This window comes from Ochotona princeps, chromosome 1 (genome assembly GCF_030435755.1).
Source record: "Ochotona princeps isolate mOchPri1 chromosome 1, mOchPri1.hap1, whole genome shotgun sequence".
Taxonomy (NCBI): domain Eukaryota; kingdom Metazoa; phylum Chordata; class Mammalia; order Lagomorpha; family Ochotonidae; genus Ochotona; species Ochotona princeps.
Window position 1 is genome coordinate 2,408,143 of NC_080832.1, and position 20,238 is coordinate 2,428,380.

The 20,238-nt window shown below is 44.3% G+C and overlaps 1 protein-coding gene across 3 annotated transcripts in view; it reads left to right on the forward strand.

Moving 5' to 3' along the window:
• The window catches only part of PDE10A (phosphodiesterase 10A), a 244,064-nt gene that overhangs the window by 129,832 nt on the left and 93,994 nt on the right, over positions 1–20,238 (forward strand). For all 3 annotated transcript variants that reach the window (XM_058678443.1, XM_058679547.1, XM_058679001.1), the window contains exon 3: positions 583–611. In XM_058678443.1, coding sequence (XP_058534426.1) covers positions 583–611 — 29 coding nt within the window. The remainder of the gene's footprint in view (positions 1–582; positions 612–20,238) is intronic.

Genomic DNA, 20,238 nt, shown 5'->3' on the forward strand with positions numbered 1-20,238 from the left:
TGAAGGGGCCCCTTGCAGAAGCGGGTCTGGAGAGTTGGAGCTGAGCTCCGACAGACCTCCGTGTCAGAGCCGCACACCGACGCCGTGTGGATCAGAGTCAGGGCACTCTGCCTGGGCCACTCAGAATCTGCTAACCGGAAGAAGTCTTCATTGCATTCTGTTGGTGGGTCCCACAGGCATCACTTGGCCAGCCAGAGTGCCATGCAGGCACACTTGTCATTTTAGTGAAATAGCCGGGGTCGTGAGTGTCGTGGTTCCTTGGAAAGTTCATGTGTGGTGCCCCTCGTGGAAATCTTGAGGTGTTACAAACCCCAGGTAGGGTTTACGTGTGGTTGGGTAGCGTTATCTACATTCAGGCTTTTCCTTTTGGAAACTTCTTTTAAAAATAAGCTGGAGAAAGCCATTGTATTTAATTTCCTCCCTGAAGTTCATGTATACTCTAACTCTGGATTTGTTATACTTAACCTTTTACATCGAAAAGAAATGGAGCCTTTGAGTTTGTGGAGAGCAAATAACAGGCTCTGTTGCTGTGGCTACTCAGAGTTCCTAATGGTGTTTTTCCCTCCCTTCTTGACCCCACAGATGAATCGACTCATAAGGAAGTCAGCAGGGTAAGTACCGTGAATTTCATTTCTACCTGTAATACCGTGAGACCGGATGCATTGCCAACCTGCTTTGTGTATTTCCGCAGTGTACTCAGAGTGTTGAAATTTGGAAAAACACTAGCAGAACTGGAGACCCCTCTCCCAAGCATTGTGGAGAAGGAATCCCATCAGTGGAGAGGATGCCAAGGGGATACTTGTAGAGGTGGAACCTGGCTGCCAGCTGCATTGTGTCCGATGTTCACGTGTGCATGGGGCTGTCGGAATCAGTGGCCCATGTTTAGAAATGGAGAGGCTTCCTGGAAAGAATGGATTTCTGGTGCCTCTTGATGAGCTAGCCAGTGAAGCAGCCTGGACTCAGCACCCCACGTGACAGCTGTCTCCCTGGCAAGGAGCAGAGGGCCCTGTGTTTCAGTCTGCCCAGCCCCTGCTGAGCTGTGGCTACACAGCCGCTGCCTGGCAGTTCATGTACCTGCTTTTTTTGGGAGTACGGAAGATTAAAGCTCATGTATCCAGGGCACCGCATTGCTTGGCCCTTTTAGAAATATATCTTATCTAGTTTTAACAGTAGGAGGCTTAAATAACTTTACATTTTACGGGGCACGAGTGTTGAAAGTGTTTGACAAACTGTGTTTTGGACTGCAAAGTTACATATGGGAAAGGTATCTTGCTTCCTAAACCCATGTAAAGATTCTAGATGTGAATTATCTAATAAAAACAATCAGTCTGAATTGTGTCTCATACAGAGTGATGTAAAGGAACCCTCTTTATTGAAAGGTGGGAGTTAACTGAATAGCAGCTCGTGCACACGGATCTTTTATTTTGGATCATGTAAAGAAAGAAGGATGTAAACAGATGAGGGCCAGTGCAGGGAAGACGTCCTCTGCGGGTGACGGCCATACTCACCTGTGAGGGTTCCTTGCCCCTCAGGGTTCCCCGGGGCTCCTTCGGAGTACTGTCATATCACAGAATTTGCTGTAGGCTAATTCTCAAGTCTGGGGGCTCTAGAACAAGTCAGCAGGTGCACTGGTCAGCCTAGAATTGTGGCAGCTGCTGGGTGCACAGAAGATGCACATGGTCAAGTGTGAAGATTAAAAGGGATTTTCACAGGTGAGTGCCGACAGGGTATTGGTGTTGGCAAAGGTGCTTGTGCAAATCTCTGAATCAGTGCCATGCATTTCGTAAGAGATCAAGAAGCTGCTGTTTAACGTGTGTGTGTGTGTGTGTGTGTGTGTGCGTGCGTGTAAACCCAGGCTAAGAGTAATACATAGAAATGCATGTTCTCACTTCAGCCTTTTCCACCTTACAGGGGGCTTTGGCTTGGGTGTTACATTGGAGGGAGACTGGAGAAGCAAGGCCCCAGATAGGTGTTTCTAGTCCATCCTCGCATTTTCTCAGATCCCGTTTGTTGACAGCAAAGATAGAGCTGAACTTCTGATGCGTACTTGGCTGAGAATTTTGCCTCGGAGTGGGACACACTGTGTTAGCTCTTCCGCCGGGCTATGGAGATTTGGTACTGTTGTGTGGTAGCATCATAAATTCTGCAGTTTCCTACCGTTTCTTCACTCATAAATCATATTGTGTTTGGAGAGAAGATATATGGGCAGAGGGTGAACGTTTTGTTTAGTACGGATGGATATATTCTCAGTTCTGCAAAGCATTGCCGCAGGGCCTGCTGGATTCAGAGTTGCACTGTGCGGGCACTGCTGCCTCCTTCCTGCTGAAGAGGGGAGAGCTGGCCTGCTGGCCATTGTGGCTGATAATGCTACACACTATTTTTAAGGCTGTTAAAAATAGCAGTGTATGAATATATTGTAGTTCCTTTGTGGAATTCTCTTAGGTCACATTTGGAGAAAGTACCTTTCTGAGCAATGCTAACTACACGAGCTGACATCTGGAAGGGCCTTATTGCCAGATGCTTAAAAGTTCATTCTTGAGTGCACCCTTTGTCCTGCTTTCTGCTGCCGTGACTAATTCTCAGAAGGAGCTGGCATAACACCATTTTAAATGAAGAGCAAGACTTGGGTATCTCTCCAGCAGCTGTTTGAGTAAGGGAGCCTAAGGGTCAGGGCTTGTGTTTGGTCAGCAAGCAGGCCCTGCAGTGAGGGGGCTGCAGAGCACGCAGGCTGTTCTGACTAGTGGGAAGCACTTCCTGAGCCAAGCAGGCTCCCTTTAAGCACTGTCCGTTTGCATGAGTGACTGCAAAAGTTGCACATCCTCATCTTCAGGCAAGCTTTCCAACTCCAGGAGGTTGCGATCAGGTAAGATAACTGATACCTTAGTTTGGAAGCTAGATCTTTATATCTTTCAAGGAGAATTTGTTCTTAAGGGAGCTTTAGCAGACTATTGTGTGTATTTATGAGGTCAGATCTATTAACATTTTTATCCCTTCCTCTGTAGTATTTTCCCTTATTCTCTTCCTCCTTCCCTCTCTGTCTTCTTCCTTATCTGCCATCTGGTTGACAAATGGCAATGTTCTGAAGGTCTGGAGACACAGTCGTGAGCAAAATGAACACTATTTGGGTTCGTAGGTATGCAGGGTGTTGGGGGAGAGTTGAGCACAATTGGCACATGCACATATAAGCATTTTTTAAGTAGCAAGGATGCTAGCAAAGTTTAATGAATAAAGTATATCTGAAATAGTTGTGTCTGCATTCTGACTGGAGTTGGGGTGGGGGCTATTTCTCCCCCCTGCACCTTTTCTGGAATAATTGCTACATGGAGAAGGTGATTGGGCATGGAATCTCTCCAGAAGTTCTTTCATTAAGATTTTTTTATTAGAGAGGCAGAGTTAGAGAGAGATGGGTCTTTCATCTGGCAATTGACTTTCCAAGTGACAGCAATAGCTGGAGCTAAGGCGGTGCAAAGCTAGAAGCAAGGTGCTTCTTCTGGGTCTCCCAACACCTTGCGCCATTCTCATCTGCTTTCCATGGCCATAAGCAGGGAGCTGGATCGAAAGTGGCGAAGACAGGACAACCCAAAGGGATGCTTGGCAAAGCAGGTGGAGGCTTGGCCTACTATGCCATGGCGCTGCCTTCACCCGGCAGAGACCAACTGGATGACAGTGCTAAAGACACATGGTTTAAAGAGAAACAGCCAGAGTGTGGAAGCTGTGGTCACAGAAATGGTGCTTGCCCTCCTTGGTCCTGTGTCTTCCACGGGTCAATTCAAGAGGAGAGTCCTCCTACACGCTATACAGGCGTTGGGTAAAACCATGGCACTAAAGGATGGTACTTGGGAAGTTGTCCACAGAGAATGATGCAGACGTGAGCTCCAGAGCCTGGACACCCAGGGCTGATCGCTGAGGAAGACATGAAGTCAGCAGAAGAGACGGAGAGGGAGGAGTTAGAAGAAGAAACCATGTGGTTTTAGAATGTTTACCTGTCAGACTGTACACCATTTTACATTCATTTCATCTTGTTTTTGATCTATCTAAATTTTACTGAGATGAGTCTCAGGCTTATTTCTAGTATGTTTATACATAAACCTTAAATTTGGCTACTTCTTCCAAGCTGTTTCCCATGACCCCTATGAAATTAATTCATCACCTATCATAACACTTGGGCTAGGAAATATCACTAATAGGGGCCCAGTGTGATAACGTAGCGGTTGAAGTCCTCGCCTTCAACATGCCAGGATCCCATATGGGCACCGCTTCTAATCCCAGCAGTCCCACTTCCCATCCACCTCCCTGCATGTGGCCTGGGAAAGCAGCCAGGGATAGCCCAAAGCCTTGGGACTCTGCATCTGTGTGGAAGCCCAGAAGAGTTCACTCCCCAAGCGGCCACAATGGCTGGAGCTGAGCCGATCTGAAGCCAGGAGCCAGGAATCTCCTCCAGGTCTCCCATATGGGTGCAGCGTCCCAAGGCTTTGGGCCGTCCTCAGCTGCCTTCCCAGGCCACAAGCAGGGAGCTGGGTGGGAAGCAGGGCTGCTGGGATTAGAAGCGGCGCCCATATGGGATCCCAGCACGTTCAAGGCAAGGACTTTAGCTGCTAAGCCATGATGCCGGGCCCAAATAAGTGTTTTTGTCTTTGTTTTTAAGAAATATCACTAATGAGAATAATGAAGGATTGTGTCAAATGCTTTGTTGAAATTGTCATTGTCGTATTTTTACTGATCCTGACTTATTTTTGTAATCAGACATTTTTAATCAGCCAGCAGTGTAGCTGAGCCTCTAATTGTGTAGGCTCTTGAGATAGGGAACTGGACAGAAATCGCAGCTCTCCCGGTGTATTCATAGAGCGAGGACATAATCAGTGAACACAGTTGTGTTCTGTGTGATGAATGTTGCAGAGGGATGAAGTCAAGAGTGGGGCAGGTGCTGTTTGGCTGGTTCTGTGTGACTCTATGGTCCCAGAAGACTCAACAGGGACACAGCTGGGGCAGGAACTAAAGGAAGGGAAAGCGGGAAGTAGGCCTAGATGAAGGAAAGGACATTCCAAGAAGATGGTATGGGAAGGAGCCGGGCTGGGAAGGACCCAGGCGGAGGCCTGGAGAGGGGATGTGGGAGGAGACCCCCTGCCGTGATCTGAGTTCAGGAGCTGGTCAGCAAGGGTGACGCAGGGACGCAGTTGCATTCATGTTTCTGTCACTTGCTTTAATGTAAGGAAGGTGCAGTAATTTTTTTATTGCTGCTTTTTTGTTGTTCGGGTTTTTTCAGCCTGTAGTAAACAGAGGGTTTCTGATGAGAACAGGCAGAGAGAATGGCTAGCTCCGAAGAAGGAGTGTTGGGATACTGTGTTGCCAGCGTTATATACCACATTTTAGCCAGGTCCAGAATTCTGGGGAAGTCTTTGCCTTTCACAGTGACCTGGGCGTTCTCCTGCATGCTCTTGCCTTTTGTATTCCATGTCATGCAGCAGGAATCAATCTGAGATCGTTGACTTTTTTATGTATTTTTTTGTTTGTTTTTCCCATTTTAAATAGTCTGTCATTGTTTTTACTAGGTGATGTGTAAATGTGTTAAATGTTATTATTTTAGCCTCATGTGTGACTGCTCAGTTTTTAAAAGGTCTTTCTTTAGTTAGGATCTTCTTCCCTGTCATTCTTGGTGCATTTCTTCTTCCTTACTTGTTTTATTTAGCTTATATGTGCTGCTCAAGTGAGCACTTGTGTTATCTTCAGGATCATCAAATACCCCTGTCTCTCTTATGTTCCCGTTCTTTGTCTACGTATGTTAGAATCATGAAGATGATTCTGGGTGTCACGGAGTTTGATCTCTGCAGGATAGATAATTCTTTTTTATTTTTTTTTCTGATTCTACTTCAATTTATAATGATGCTCTTTTCACTGACAATGACTTCTGTGTGTCCGAAGCTGTGTTTCCGTGGCAGTCTGTCTCAGTCTCATTAGTGCTCACTTGGCATTAGATCTCCCTTCCCCTCTCATCCCAGTCTCCCCCCTTCTGTAAAACAGGTGCTTTCCTACAATCCATTTTGCTGAAACCCTTCCTCCCTCCTGCAGCACTGAATGTTGGCTCCTATTTTGGAAACTCATGTACTGTGGACACCACGGGTACTTGCAGTAGGTCTTCTTCATTTGCAGAAGTGTTGTGACGGAGTACACACTGGGGACTGGTTGCTGATTTCATGTTTGAGTGTTTATCCTTGAGTGATGCTACGTCTCCCCTTCCTGGGTGGGATTTACTCAGCACTGGCTACTATTTGTGTAAATATCCTCCACGTCCATTTGATGGTTTTGTTGCAGAGTCGTATAGAGGAAGTTTAGTGACACCAGTTAAGTCTGCAGTGACGGGGGAGCAGTCCCAAAGAAGCTAGGCTTGAGCCTGTCCCCCTAGGGAGGGTTGATGCTTGGGGTTGTCCTCTGGATTTGGTGAATCACAGTGCCTTACTGGGTCAATATTTCACTATCTTGTTTTCTTTTGAAGTTGTTGTTGTTGCTAGTGAATAGTCTAACTGTGTCTGTTCTGCTTGGTGTTTTCGTGTGCCACTCGTGTTTGTGTGTAATGACGTTCCCGTGGGTTTCCATTGAGCGCTTCCGCATAAAGGGCCTGATTGGCAGACATAGCTTGGGCGGCTTTGGTGTCATGTCCAGAACGTTGTCCTGAAACTTACGCATGCAGGCAGAGACAAAGATTTATCCTTCTCCTGGCTGACTTTTCCTTGGATAAGTAGGAAAGTGAGTAGAGAGGATTAAAGGATGCCTACTTGAAAAGCACTTTCTCCTGAGGTAGCTCTAGTCTAGTCATTGTTTATTCAATGTTGTGTATTTTCAAAAAAAAAAAGTCACGTTATCTACTTAATACCCATAGTATCCATTTTACAAATTTGTTTTGCAGTATGTGTTAATCACGTCTATTTCAGGAGGCAGTGGCTAACATCAGGAAGGCAGGGTAGTGAATTCAGGCAAAAAAATGTAAATATTGTTGATTTCTGAGGAGTTTGACAATGGAGTTTGCTGCTGATAGCTCTAAGGAAAAAGTGCAGGATTTGATGGACAGGAAGGGAGCAGGAGGCTGGGTGATTCACATTGACCAACACGTGGAACAGTACAAACTGAGAGTCCGAGTGATTTGGCCCATTCTGGGAGGGGTGGAGCAGCCTTTCAGAGAAGCCTCGCCCAGAAGCCAAACACTGGATCATTAATTAAACAGACAACTATCTAGAAACATCTAGATATTTGCTCATCTTTTATTCCCTTTTCCTTCCTGCTTTTACTTTCTCTATATCAGTGTCAGGAATACATTGTGAGATTCTTCTGTATAGGAAAGTCATTTTGTTTTGTTGATGTCACGTCACTTTTATAAAGCTTTTACTCAGAGTGTAGATCAGTGATGTGCATGTAAACACGTATTTACACTGCTGGTGGAATTAGTCCTTATAATCTAGCAAGAATGTGAGTAAAATAGACTTTTCTCCTTAAAAATATTCCTTTAGGAATTCAAGCTGTGAGAGCTATGTGCCATTTTAAACAGAAGGAAAAAATGTGTAAGAATTTGAGCCTTACTTTTTTTTGAGTAATATTTATGTAGTTTCACAGAAGTACATTTCTGCTCGTCAAATCTCATATCTTTATTATATTACCTATGTTCTTCTTTGCAGTTGAGTTGTTTTTGTTTGTTGCTGCAGGCAATATGTTGAGCCCTGTGGGTTGGATGGTGCTTCCTCGGTCACTGGACCTGCTGGGGTCTTGTGGCTGCCAGCTGCAGGGAGTGGCGCTGCGTTGCGTCTTCAGCTCTTGCCCATGTGTTGTCCTTTGGAGGAGTAAGATTTCCCGAGATGCAAGGATGCACGGTGACCCCATGAAGCGCAGTCACAGTGATGTTCCCTGACTAATCAGCCCTGGAATATAGAATTTAGAGTGATGGGGTGAATCTCTTAGAAAAATTATTGGAGATGAACGAAGGACGTTGAGGTTAAGACAACCGTGTGCTTTGTCAGAGTCATGCAACCATAGAGGAATCATGCCTTAAGCCTGTGGTTTGTGTGTTCATGACATTTTCTCAAAGCAGAGTGTAGAGATCCTACAACTTTCCCAGTAGAATGTTCTGAGTGACACCACATATTTAGTGCTAATTTATGTCATTATATTTTTCCGTATTAAACATGAGTTTCCTTTGCCATTTGTGTGCAGTGTTTGCCTGTGCTTGGTCATTCCCATAAATGCTAAACTGAAGCTGTAGATTAGATAGAGGTATGGGAGTCTCAACACTAGGTGGATGGTCTAGGTTAGAGATAGAAATTTGAGACTCTTTGTGACATGGTGGATTTTTGTTAATATATCAATGAACTCCTAAGCCTGAGTGAGACCAGGTGAGGAGTGAGTGGATGCCAGGTCTGAGACGATTAGGAACTGGAGAAAGAGGGAGAACTTCCCTGGAAGAAGCAAAGCAGTTGTGCAGCAGGCAGGAGCAGCAGAAACACTGTGTCCTGGAGGTGTGACGTGACTGCTGCAGATGGAAGAGAGGAGTCCACTGTGCCAAGCTACTGTGGTGTTTCAAGGAGTGGCAGAGTGGGCCTCTGAATCCAGCAATGCCCGGACCGTCAGTGATCACAGGAAGAGGTGCTTCACTGGGGCCATCAGGGCGCATTTCAGAGGGAAGCGACATGCAGAAAAGATGTTTCCTGCAGCTTTGTGGAAAATGGGGGGAAAGACTGGGGTGCTAACTAGGAAGGAAGGGAATGAGGAGGAAGGTTACCTTGCTGTTTTTAAAAAATGGGACAAATGACAGCATGCTCGCATGTTTATGGAAATGAACCAGTAGGGAGGCTGATGTGACGAGAAGGGGCTGGAGCGGCGTCTGGCTGGAGCACCTTCATCGGAGCCCGGAGGAGCCACGTCTGCCTCACCTGCCAGGGCCGCCTTGTCCTTCAGAATGCAACACCCTCCGTTTCCTTCCCTCCTTTGTTGCTTCCAAAGAGACTTCCCAGTTGGCTATCAGAAAACCAAGGATCACCGAACAAAACAGAGGAGTTAACAACAAGGAACACGATGTAATAATCAATACCTTTCTGAGTATGACTCGAAATGCTGGGTTTTAATTACCAGTCAGATGAAGTATAAACCAGACGAGTTGATTGTGTTATTCTCTAAGGGAAGGATATCAACAAGTCTTCTTCAGGTCAATCTGATTTGGTAAACATACAAGCTTAAGTGAATGTACCAGGATTATGACAATCCTGATTGAATTTGAAAGGCATAATATGAAAATGTAGTTCTGTATTCAGTAGAGAAAGTGACCATACGGGTCAGGTGGTCCGTGTTAGGGTTGTATGGAGTAATGTCTCCCAGCGTCTCACAACTACATTGTTAACGTGCTACAACCCAAAGGAACAAGGAGAACACCAGGAGAAGAAGGGTATCTTTGTAAATATCCCGGAGTACATATTTTTAAAAATCAGACTCTAACTGAAAGGTAGACATTGGGCAGTTCAGGATAATCGTTTCAAAGAGGGACCTGGAGGCCAGGGAGGTGTCCTATCCTCTTTATTTTAAGAAAACCTCAGAACCAGTGATTGATAGAACGCAATGTTCCAGGTAGGCACAGTGAAACTGTGAGGTTTGAATTTTGAAATCAAAAACATTTTTATCGTGAAGGGATGTTGAATCTTACCAAATGCTTTGTCTGAATCTGTCGAAATGATTGTATTCTTTTCGTTCGTTATGTGTGATATTTTCGTTCTAGTGTAGGATTTGGCTAATATTTTGTTGACAGTGTTTGCCTAAGTGTCCATCAAAGGTTCTGGCCTATAGTTTTCTTTCTGTGTCATGTCTTTTGTGATTTTTGTATCAGAGTAATACTGGCCTCATAAAATGAGATTGGCAGTTTTGTTATTTTTACTATTTTCGGAGAATATGAGCATATTTCAAATTAATTTCATTTTAAATCTTTTGTAGAATTCACTTGTAAAGCCGTTGGATCTTAAAATTTTCTTTGGTGGATTACTTTCAGTTATTCCTTCAATCTGATTGTTAGGATTCTGTTGAGATTTTTGATATATTTTTGATTACATGTATCTAGGAATTTACCCGTTTCTTTGAAAGTTTCCAACTTGCTAGCATGTGTGTCATGGTAGTGGCATAAAAACCGACACATGTATCTGTATAACCGAATGGAGAACCCATAAATAAATGCACACATACACACATCAACAATTGATTTTTTTAAAAGAAGATACCAAGAAATACACATTGGAGAAAAGACAGTATTTTTAATAACTGGTGATGACAGAAGTTGACATATATATATGTAGAAAAAATTGGAGTCATATCTCACATCTTACAAATGAATTCAAGATGGATTGTTAAGTTCTAGGCAGGGTAGCCAGGCAGCTAAAGTCCTCGCCTTGAATGCACCAGGATCCCATGTGGGTGCCGGTTCTAATCCTGGTGGCCAGTTGTCATCCTGCTCCCTGCTTGTGGCTTGGGAAGGCAGTAGACTTGGGACCCTGCAGTCATGTGGGAGACCTGGAAGAAGCTCCTGGCTTCAGATTGGCTCAGTTCCAGCCTTTGTGGCCACTTAGGGAGTGAATCAGTGGATGGAAGATCTTCCTCTCTCTATTTCCTCCTCTCTGTATATCTGACTTTCCAATAAAAATAAAATAAATCTTCTTTTTTAAAAAAGATGGATTGTAGACACACGTTAGAACCCGAAACTATGAAACTGTGTAAGAAAATGGAGGAAATCACCTCAAGCCATATGTTTAGACAATGAATTTTTTTATTAAGACCCCCGAAGCATGGTTAGCAAAAGAAAAACTGCATAAATGGATTTTTACAAAATTTAGAAGTTTCCGCATAGCGAATGTTTCTCATTTGTGTAATAAGACATCTGAGAAAATGGGAGAAAGTATTTGCAAGCTAATTAACTGAGAAAGAGCTAATATCTTGAATACATCAGGAACCCCCCCAAACTTCACAACAACAAAAACAAACAGAACACGACCAACCTGGTGAAGAAACGGGGGAAGACTGAAGAGGTGGTTCTGGGCATGAGAAATACAGATGCTCAGGGAGTGCATGAGGAAATGCTTCCCAGGTCGGGCACTGGCCATGAGGGAAAGCTAAGCCAGAGCCGCCATGCGGACTCTCCTTGCCCCCTTGAAGACTGCTGTTACCACAAGGACAGCCAGACGCCAGTGCTGGTGAGGATTACAGGAAAGTCAGTGGCTCGTACCCCAAGTGTCTTCATCACCCCCCATTTGTTTATTTCATTGAAAGTGGAAAAGAGAAGCATATTTTCACTTATGTGGTCTGATTCAGAGGAGCCCCGTTTATTACTGGATTCCAAATGACCGGGCACATGCCCGATCTTTATATTCTGGTTGCACATTAACTGCCTCAGCTAGGAGAAAATGTGCTGTTCATCTTTCGGCTCTGGCTTTTTTGCTTCACAAGCATCATCTCCAGTGGCACTCAGTTTTCTGATAGTGGAAGGATTTCATTCTTTTTATGGCCATGTAATGTTCCATTTGCACATACATACCCTTTTGTTTTCCGATCACCGGTTGATGGACATATACATTGATTAAATATCTTAGCTGTTGTGAATTAAGCTGCTATACACATAGCAGTACAATAACTCCTTTATTATGCTGACTTCATTTCCTTTGGATTTATTTGTAGGAGTCCATAGCTGAGTCATATGGTATATCTTTTTTTTTTTTTTAATTTTCGGAGGACTCTCCATGCTGTCTTCCATAACGGTTCTGCAGTTTTCATTCGCACCATGTTGAAGAGTAACCAGCTACATTCTCTCTAGCATTTGTGATTTAGTTTTGATCGGCAGCCACCCAGCTGGGCTGAGGTGGCACCTCATTATCGTTTACATTTGCATTTTTTTTGTCATGTGCCTGTTGGCCATTTGTGTTTCATCCTTTGAAAGATATCTATCTGTTCACTTGCTTTGCCTGTTTCTTAAGTGGATTGTGTGGTTTGTTGGGTTTCTTGAGCTCCTTATATTCTGGATATTAATATCCCATTGGATGTAGCTGAAAAATATCTCCTCCCATCCTGTCTCCTTTGCAGTGCAGAGGTTCCTCAGCTTGGTAATTCCATGTGTCTGTTCTTGCTTCTACTGTCTGTGCTTCTGAGATCTTATCCAAGAACTCTTTCCTTAGACTGATATCTTGCAGTGTTTCTTCCTTTTCTATGCTCTAGTAATTTGACAGTTTGGGATCTCAAGTTCAGTTCAACCCGATCCCAGAGTTGAAGGGTACAAAATCAATACAAGCAAATCAGTAGCATTCTTACAAACACGGGCTTCCTAAGGAAGAACATGTGAGACCATTCACATTCCCACAACAGCTACAGAAGATTAAATATTTTAGGCTAAATTTAGTTGTGAAAGATGTATAATAAACATAACAAAACATTAATGAAACAAACAGAAGAGGACCCCTCAAAATTGGAAAAATGTCCATTGTCATGGATTGGAAGAACTAATGTCATCAATATGCCCATATACCTAAAGCAGTTTCCAGGGTTAGCGTGATCCCCGTTGAATTTCCAAGGGCATCCTTTACAGAACTGGAAAAAGCAGTCTTAAAACTCACAGGGAGGACTCAGCAGTGTGGCCTAGTGGCTAAGGTCCTCGCCTTGATCCCATATGGCCGCTGGTTCTAATCCTGGTGGCTCCACTTCCTCTCTATCTCTCCTCCTCTCAGTATATCTGACTTTGTAATAAAAATAAAATAAATCTTTAAAAAAAAAACTCACAGGGAAACACAGAAGGCCCATAACAACCAAAGCAGATTCAAGCAACATGAACAATGCTATAGACATCACAGTTACACAGTGCAAGACATAGCTCAGGTCACTGGCACTCAAAGCGACCTGTTATTGGCATAGAAAATGATATGCAAACCAATGGAGCAGAATAGAAATTACAGAAATTAATCTACACACATAAATACAGCCAACTAATCTTTGACAAATGAGCTAAAATTCCTTGAAAGAGAGATTGAGAGAGCGAGAGTGAGCGAGCAATCTCTGCTGCTTTGGGAAAATTGAATTTCCATGTGCAAGTATTTGAAACAAGATCTCGCACCTTGAGCAGGTGGCAAGGAGAAAGCCTGGATCCCAACATCAAGACTCCCAGACCTTCACCACAAACTATTAATACGAGCAACAAGGACTATATCCCAACTGCCAAGGAGGCCACAGGGAATTGGATGCCCTCGGAGGCCGAGTACTCTGAGGTCACCCACCCCCAACCGGAGCTTCCGCTGGGGATGGAAGAAGTCCAAACACTACCGTGCAGAGAAACCAACGTCATCGGAAAAGACAACCAGAAGCCCTGAGCGGTCCGCAGAAACAGAAGAACAATAAATGTCCTTCGGGACAAGGGAGGAGAGCTTTCTCTGGTCCGAGCCTGGCTCCACCTCTGGACCCCCACCCTCCCTTGCAATGACCATCGGGATCGCTTCGAAAACCCCTCACAGCAAACAAACAATCATACAGACTAAAAAAACCTAAAATAAATAGAAAAACAACAGAAAGCAGAGCTTGCAATCTGACAGGAAAGAGCTGGCATGGATTGGCTCATGCCTCGCTGGGTGGGACACGAAGATTAGTCACTCCTCACCATGGTGTTGAGGATTTTCCTGCAGACAACCCCCCCAAAAAAATGTTCTGCACCTTGATTGTCGACAAATGTATTGTTAGAGTTACAAGCCAGTCTAGATTATCCTAAAATCTTCCAAGATCAGCAAAATTATACTTCAACACAACAAATGGCTAAATACTAAAATGAAATAGACACGAGACAGCTGAATGGTACCTTCTAGCCATTTTAAGGTATATAGCAGCCGGTCCTGTATACAAACTAAAATTGAAATGTCAATGAGCAAATCATAGGTTGTGGTTAAGAACTTGTTTTTTTTTTTTTTTTTAAACATACTGGTTACTCAAAACCATGTCAATTCCATAATGTTACAAATTGCTGTTAATGTTATATTGGGACTCTTAATTGACTGGGATGATATTCTTCCAGCTCTAACTTTGGACCAGAAATGGTCTCCCCAAGAAACTGTTCAACCCATCTGGACAATAAGTAGCTGGACTCTATGCTTGGTATATGTTTGCAAGGAAAGAATCTTGATTGAATTTGAACTGTAATACTGCACCAAGGTGGAGGAATCCACCAGGGGGGAGGGGCGTGGGGAGGGGTGAGGGGATTCCCAGAGCCTATGAAACTGTCACATAATGCAAAATAATTAATAATAAAAAAAAAAAGATCTTGCACCTTACACTGTATTCTGGAATCAGGTCTCATTCTCACCACTCCAGTCCACTCTGGAATCACGTCTCTCCCTCACCACTCCTGTCCACTCTGGAATCACGTCTCTCCCTCACCGCCCCTGTCCACTCTGGAATCACGTCTCACCCTCATCACTCCTGTCCACTCTGGAATCACGTCTCTCCCTCACCGCCCCTGTCCACTCTGGAATCACGTCTCACCCTCATCACTCCTGTCCACTCTGGAATCACGTCTCTCCCTCACCGCCCCTGTCCACTCTGGAATCACGTCTCTCCCTCACCGCCCCTATCCACTCTGGAATCACGTCTCCCTCACCGCCCCTGTCCACTCTGGAATCACGTCTCTCCCTCACCGCCCCTGTCCACTCTGGAATCACGTCTCTCCCTCACCGCCCCTGTCCACTCTGGAATCACGTCTCTCCTTCACCACTCCTGTTTTGTTGAGAGACATCGGCTGCAGTGGAGACACCTCAGAAACCCGGGTGGAGCTGTCAGTGCTAGTCCTTGGTAAATTAGTTGCGAAGCAGTTCCCTGTGTATCTCTAAATGGTGATGTGTCTTCCTAAGGATCTAAGTACAGGAAAGTGTTATTTAAGACAGTGATTTGTATGTTTACTGGACAAAGCTCATAAGGTATGCTCCTAATTTCTTATAATAAAGTCGTGTTGATGGTATGTACCAGGGTATTTCAAGAAGTGTATGGAGAAATGGGATTCAAAGATTTTCATTTTGGCAAGAATAAATTTTGAAATCCATGTGTAATTTTTTTTCATAATATATGTTTTCATGAACATTTGTAAGACTCATACATACATGAATTTCAGAAATGTTTTCATCACAATAAACGTATCTACCATTTTTCGCATTTTCTTATGAAAAAGCAGTATCAAATGATGATGAATGATATGTTTAAAATAAAAACTAAGCACACTCCTCTGTCACAGGTGTTTGTCACATCATCCTGGCAGACTGACATCTGTGTCAGATTATAAATTCTGAAACTTGAATAGGAGGAATTGTTTTAGGTCCCTGTGAGTAGCTTGTTCCGGTCCACCGAATGGAGAGCTACCCAGAAATGACTGCTTTTGCCTCATTTCTTCATTGCCTGACAAGGAAACAATATTGGCCTGTCCTAGCTGCAGGTGTTTCTAGTTTGTACTTTTAAATTAGAGGTTGCACCAAACATGGTTTGTTCTTGTCACAGGTATTACTCCTTGATATTTTCTGGCTTATTTCTTGCCCTCAACTAGGATTTGAACTGCAAGAGAGTAGGAGTGTGGTCTGATGTTTAGCATAGTAATTGATACACTGCCGGCATTGCAGGTGACAGCTTAGCATACTGCACCACAAGACAAGCGTTCTCTCTCTCTCTCGGCATTCTTTAAGATAGTTTCTCCAAACTTCTAAACTGTGATGCTCATAAACCATTCTTCTTACTCCCTTATACGACATGTTTTTAAGCAGTTCTGTGTAGCATTTTCTTCGTGTTCAGTTCTGTTGCAAGACTAGTGAGGGTTGCTGCGTTTCCCTCCCCCTCCCCCAGTCAGGATAAACTCAGAGTAAATCAACCGATCTCAGTGTGTGTCTGCTTAGCATGTGTTCCCTTAGCATTAATATCACATTGACATGAGAATTGAGTTGCACTAATTATGTGTTTGCTGTGACTTCAAGAATCAAATAGAGAAATTTCTTTAAAAATTAAAAAAAAGGCTTTAAAAAGTTACTTTTATTTGTTTGACAGAGAGATGGAAAGTACAGAGACTAAGATGGACAGAGATTTTCTGGATACTGATTCTCTCTCTGTATACCCAGGTCAGCTTGCACTGGGTCAGGCTGAGGCCCGTAGGTGGGAGCTCAGGCCGGGGCACCCACAGGGGCAGACAGAGCCCCCAGTTACTTGAACTACTACGTGGTGCTTCTCAGGGTGTGTGAATAGAAAACTAGAATCAGAGGTGCATTTTTGACTTGAATCTGGACCTCTGCCTTGGCTGCGGGTATCCAGAGCAGCATCCTGTCCACTCCACCAAAGTTAAAACGTTTTAGCGCAGGCGTTTATCAAGGGATGGCAGCTCCTTCTGCGCTGCCTCGAGCTGTTTCCCATGTCTGGGATGCTCGGTGGGCTTCCTGGTTTTTAATGCGATTGTTTTGTCTGTGGTTAGTCATTTTGAAGAACCAAGTAAAGAATTTGCCCATTTGTCAAAATATCATGAATTGTACATTTCAGGGTCTCTGAATGTTATCCCCTCACCCTCCAAAACAGAAACTGCCCAAGATGGCATTGTCTAGGTGGCCTGTTTTGCGTGGTTGAGTTCTGAAGTTCTGAAACTACCTCTGTGTCTTCCAGGCTGGTAGAAATTGTTTTTAATTTGTTGAAGAATGAAAACCAGATTTCCTACTGTTAGCTGAGGGAGTTACAAAGATGAAAATGGGGATTACTGTGTAGACACCGTGGTTGTTGAGTGGAACCGGAGGTGGCAGAGTAAACCTGCAGGTTCTAATTGCTTTTCATATGTGTATTTATGGGTAGGTAGGTAAGTACGGGATGATATACCTGTGTTTGTATCGTGTGTGTGTGTGTGTGTGTGTGTGTGTAGAGATTGCAAGTTAGATGGCTTGAATTCACTGAGAGAATGGTAAACCAAATTGAAAATAAAATGTGTGTGTTTGTATAAAAATATCTGTAACCCTGGTGTGGAATGACACACACTGCACCCTGGGGAGCCTGTCGTGCATCCAGGTCCAAGGGCAGGGTGCCGGCGGAGTCAGTGTCCTGGCTTGTATGCAGCCATGCTGTCGCCCTGACCTCAGATGGGAGAGGACAGGTGCAGCGGGTTCTCATGTCTGTCCTCACATGTCCTGTCTTCATGAGTGTGCTGTTCCTCTGGGACCCCGTGTACTAACCATCACATCAGGGGTGAGATGTCAGGAACTGGAGAAGATGTAAGCATTCAGTCGTTGTTGCTCTGGTTTTGCAGTTTTCTATTAGAATGAATTTCTGTTGCAATAATTTTTTTTTAATTTGATAAAATAGTGAGGTGGCATCCTGGAAATGGAGAATTTCTTTATGGTGCACAGTAATTTCCCATTTGGCATTGGTGTTGTTGGCCTCTGGAATGCGTTAATGCTGGTGATTGCCTCAAGGACTCAGGGCTCACGGGGATCACAGCCTCCCATTTGATTCTTGGGTTGCCAGCCCACAAACTCTCCTGGATTCCTGATTTTCCAGTCTGTCTTTAAACATTTAGTTCATTTTAACACATCTGGGAGCTTTTGTTTTCCAAGCCGAAACATCGTTGCCTTCTTTGAGGAGCAAGCATTGATCCTGGAGCTTCGTTAGTGTCATGCTCAGAGGAAGTACTATTTTCCCTTGAGTAACGGAGTATCTTTTCCTCTGGTTCTCAAACTGCACCTCAAAGCCCCAAGGGGCAGTTCAGGCAACAAGAATGTTTCCTGGGAAACACAGGACACCTGTCAGATAGACTGGGCACAGTTTAGAGTTTCCGGGTTAGCTTGACGAAGTTTCACCGTGAGATGTCTACAGTCCTGGAGTTGAGGCTCTATTTTTGTGAAGTTGTGTTTCCAGTGGAAACTTTTATTTTAAAAAAAGCAAGTACTTTATGAAATCAGTGTGGGACGGAAAATGAGGATAAAATAATGGTTTCCAAATTGATGCCGAGGTCTGGGGATTTGAGCAGGGCCAAGCCTACTCCATCCTAATTCAGTGTGCGTCACGGATGTCGCAGTGGGAGCCAGCTTCAGTTTTGTGTGAATTCTTGCAATAATGTCAGGGAATATCCCGTGTGGAGTTTAAAGCACTATGCAAATGGAAGTGCTAAGGTCTTTTAAAAATACAATTGTATTTCTTTCTCTTAGTCAAGCTATCAAAGTGAAAGCCTTTTTGGTCAAAATGAATGGATCTTCGGCAAGCTTTCTTTACCATGTGTCTTTGTGAAGCACATCCCAGAAGTTTGCCATTCGACAGAGTCTTCATTTGCTCGTTGAGCCCATCCTTTCGTATCAGTGTTTATGAACAGCAAACTGATCCTAAGGCTAACAACCAAATGCTAATTATGACCCTTATTTCATATTTGCATGTCATTTCAAGTCACAGGTTGTATTGTGGTTTGAGTGATGCACTAAGCATGTAGATATGCTTTTGATTTGAGACTATGTTCTATAAACATAGAGTAATAATCATGGTAAAAATATTGTGCTGTGTTAATATTTATGCAATTGTAATCAGTAACCAAAGGAAACAGGATGTGCTAACATATTTTATTAGGTTAAAGATTAGAATTGGAAATCCAATGTAAACAAGAAAATAATTTTACATCTGGGTCATAGGTTATCACACAAAGTTAGTTTTGAAAATGATTTTAAAGATAGTGTAATCCATCCTTCATGTTAAACAAATGAAAACATAAAAACTGAAGCCCTGAGATATGAAGTGAAATCTCTGATAAACTGTCCCTACGCCGTGATGTATTCTGGGTCTGCCTTACTGTGACATCCTGTTTCCTGCGCTGGGGTGATAGACTCCAGCTGCTGATGGGGCTCGACAGTGCACTGGGGAAGCACTGCATTGTCAGAGGTCTGTATGTCATGCGCGTAAGGACCCACTGTTAAAGAAGTTCTAAGACCCCATCCTAGAACTGCCTAGAGCTCCCTTACCCTGCCGTCCAAAGAAGGTGCTGGTGCTGTAGAAGTCGTTTCCTGGCGTAGGTCTTGAGGCAGGGAAGCTTTTGCATGCCTGCGTTCAGAAGCTCGTTCTCTGGCATTGCGACCCTCTGATTCCACCTTGCTTTGCCTTGGCTTCCTTCTCAGACGAGGTTTGTGAGGGCAGGCACACAGCACCAGTGGTTCTGATTCGTGGTAACAGATAGGGATCATTTTGGAGTAGAGTGCTTCGTCTGGGGACTTGAAATTGCTTCAGTAGGATCTTGCTCATCGATGATAAAGGGAACACCTGGGCTGCCACGCACTGTGTCGTGTCCTGGAGGCATCTGAGGCTCAGCTGTTCAGCATTTCTGTGCACATTCTGACAGTTGTACCATAGCATCTCCAAGCACTGAACTTAGAAAGGGTGTGAGCTGGAAAGCTTTCATGTTGTGACTGTTAGCAAGGAGAAGTCACAAGTGTGGACCATGGTTGTGAGGAGGGGCCAGTTTTCCACGGGCATAAAGCAAAGTAGGTAAGCTCCACAAGCCTAGGTCAGGGGGAAACCAACCCAGCTGTGCAAGACACAGCCTAGGGGAGCGTGGGTGTGAGGGCGGAGAACTCCGGAGGGAACCTGATGTCAGAAGAGGTGTGAGGGGCGGCAGCCAAGAGGAGGACCTGGCAGCCTGACCGGAGCAGCAGTGGTAAGGATGAGCTGTGCTTGGCCGATTTCTAGTTTGCTGCTCTCTGTCCATAGTCTTTCTACAAGTCCACGTTCCTATTTAGGGACCCGTCATCACAGGGACTCTGCCTGTGGCTGAGCATGTCTGTTTGGGATGTATGTTCTAAAGCTGTGTTCTCCACAGGGTGCCTTTAAGAACCATTGGTTTCAGTTTGAAGGTGGACCAGAGCCAAACCTCTGCTGACCACCTGGTTGGCATAAGCTCTGTGTCTGAGAGCTCCCAGTGGTGCTTGGGTCTTGTTAAGAATTACTGTCAGTTAGGAGCCCCTTGCCACATACCTGGTCATTTCCCCTGCCTCAAATACACTTACCGGCTAGGCGGCTGCGGGAAGATGGGGACTGGGATATGTGCAGTGAAGCTTTGGCTGTGTGTCAAGATGCTTCTTGATTCACTTGGCTCGCATCTGGGAACTTGTTGAAGTCTTATGACTCAATGTTAACATCAGACCTGCCTTTTCTTCTCTCAGGCCAGAGCTTTACCTCTTACACTGTCACAACACACAGCCATCGTGCGCTAAG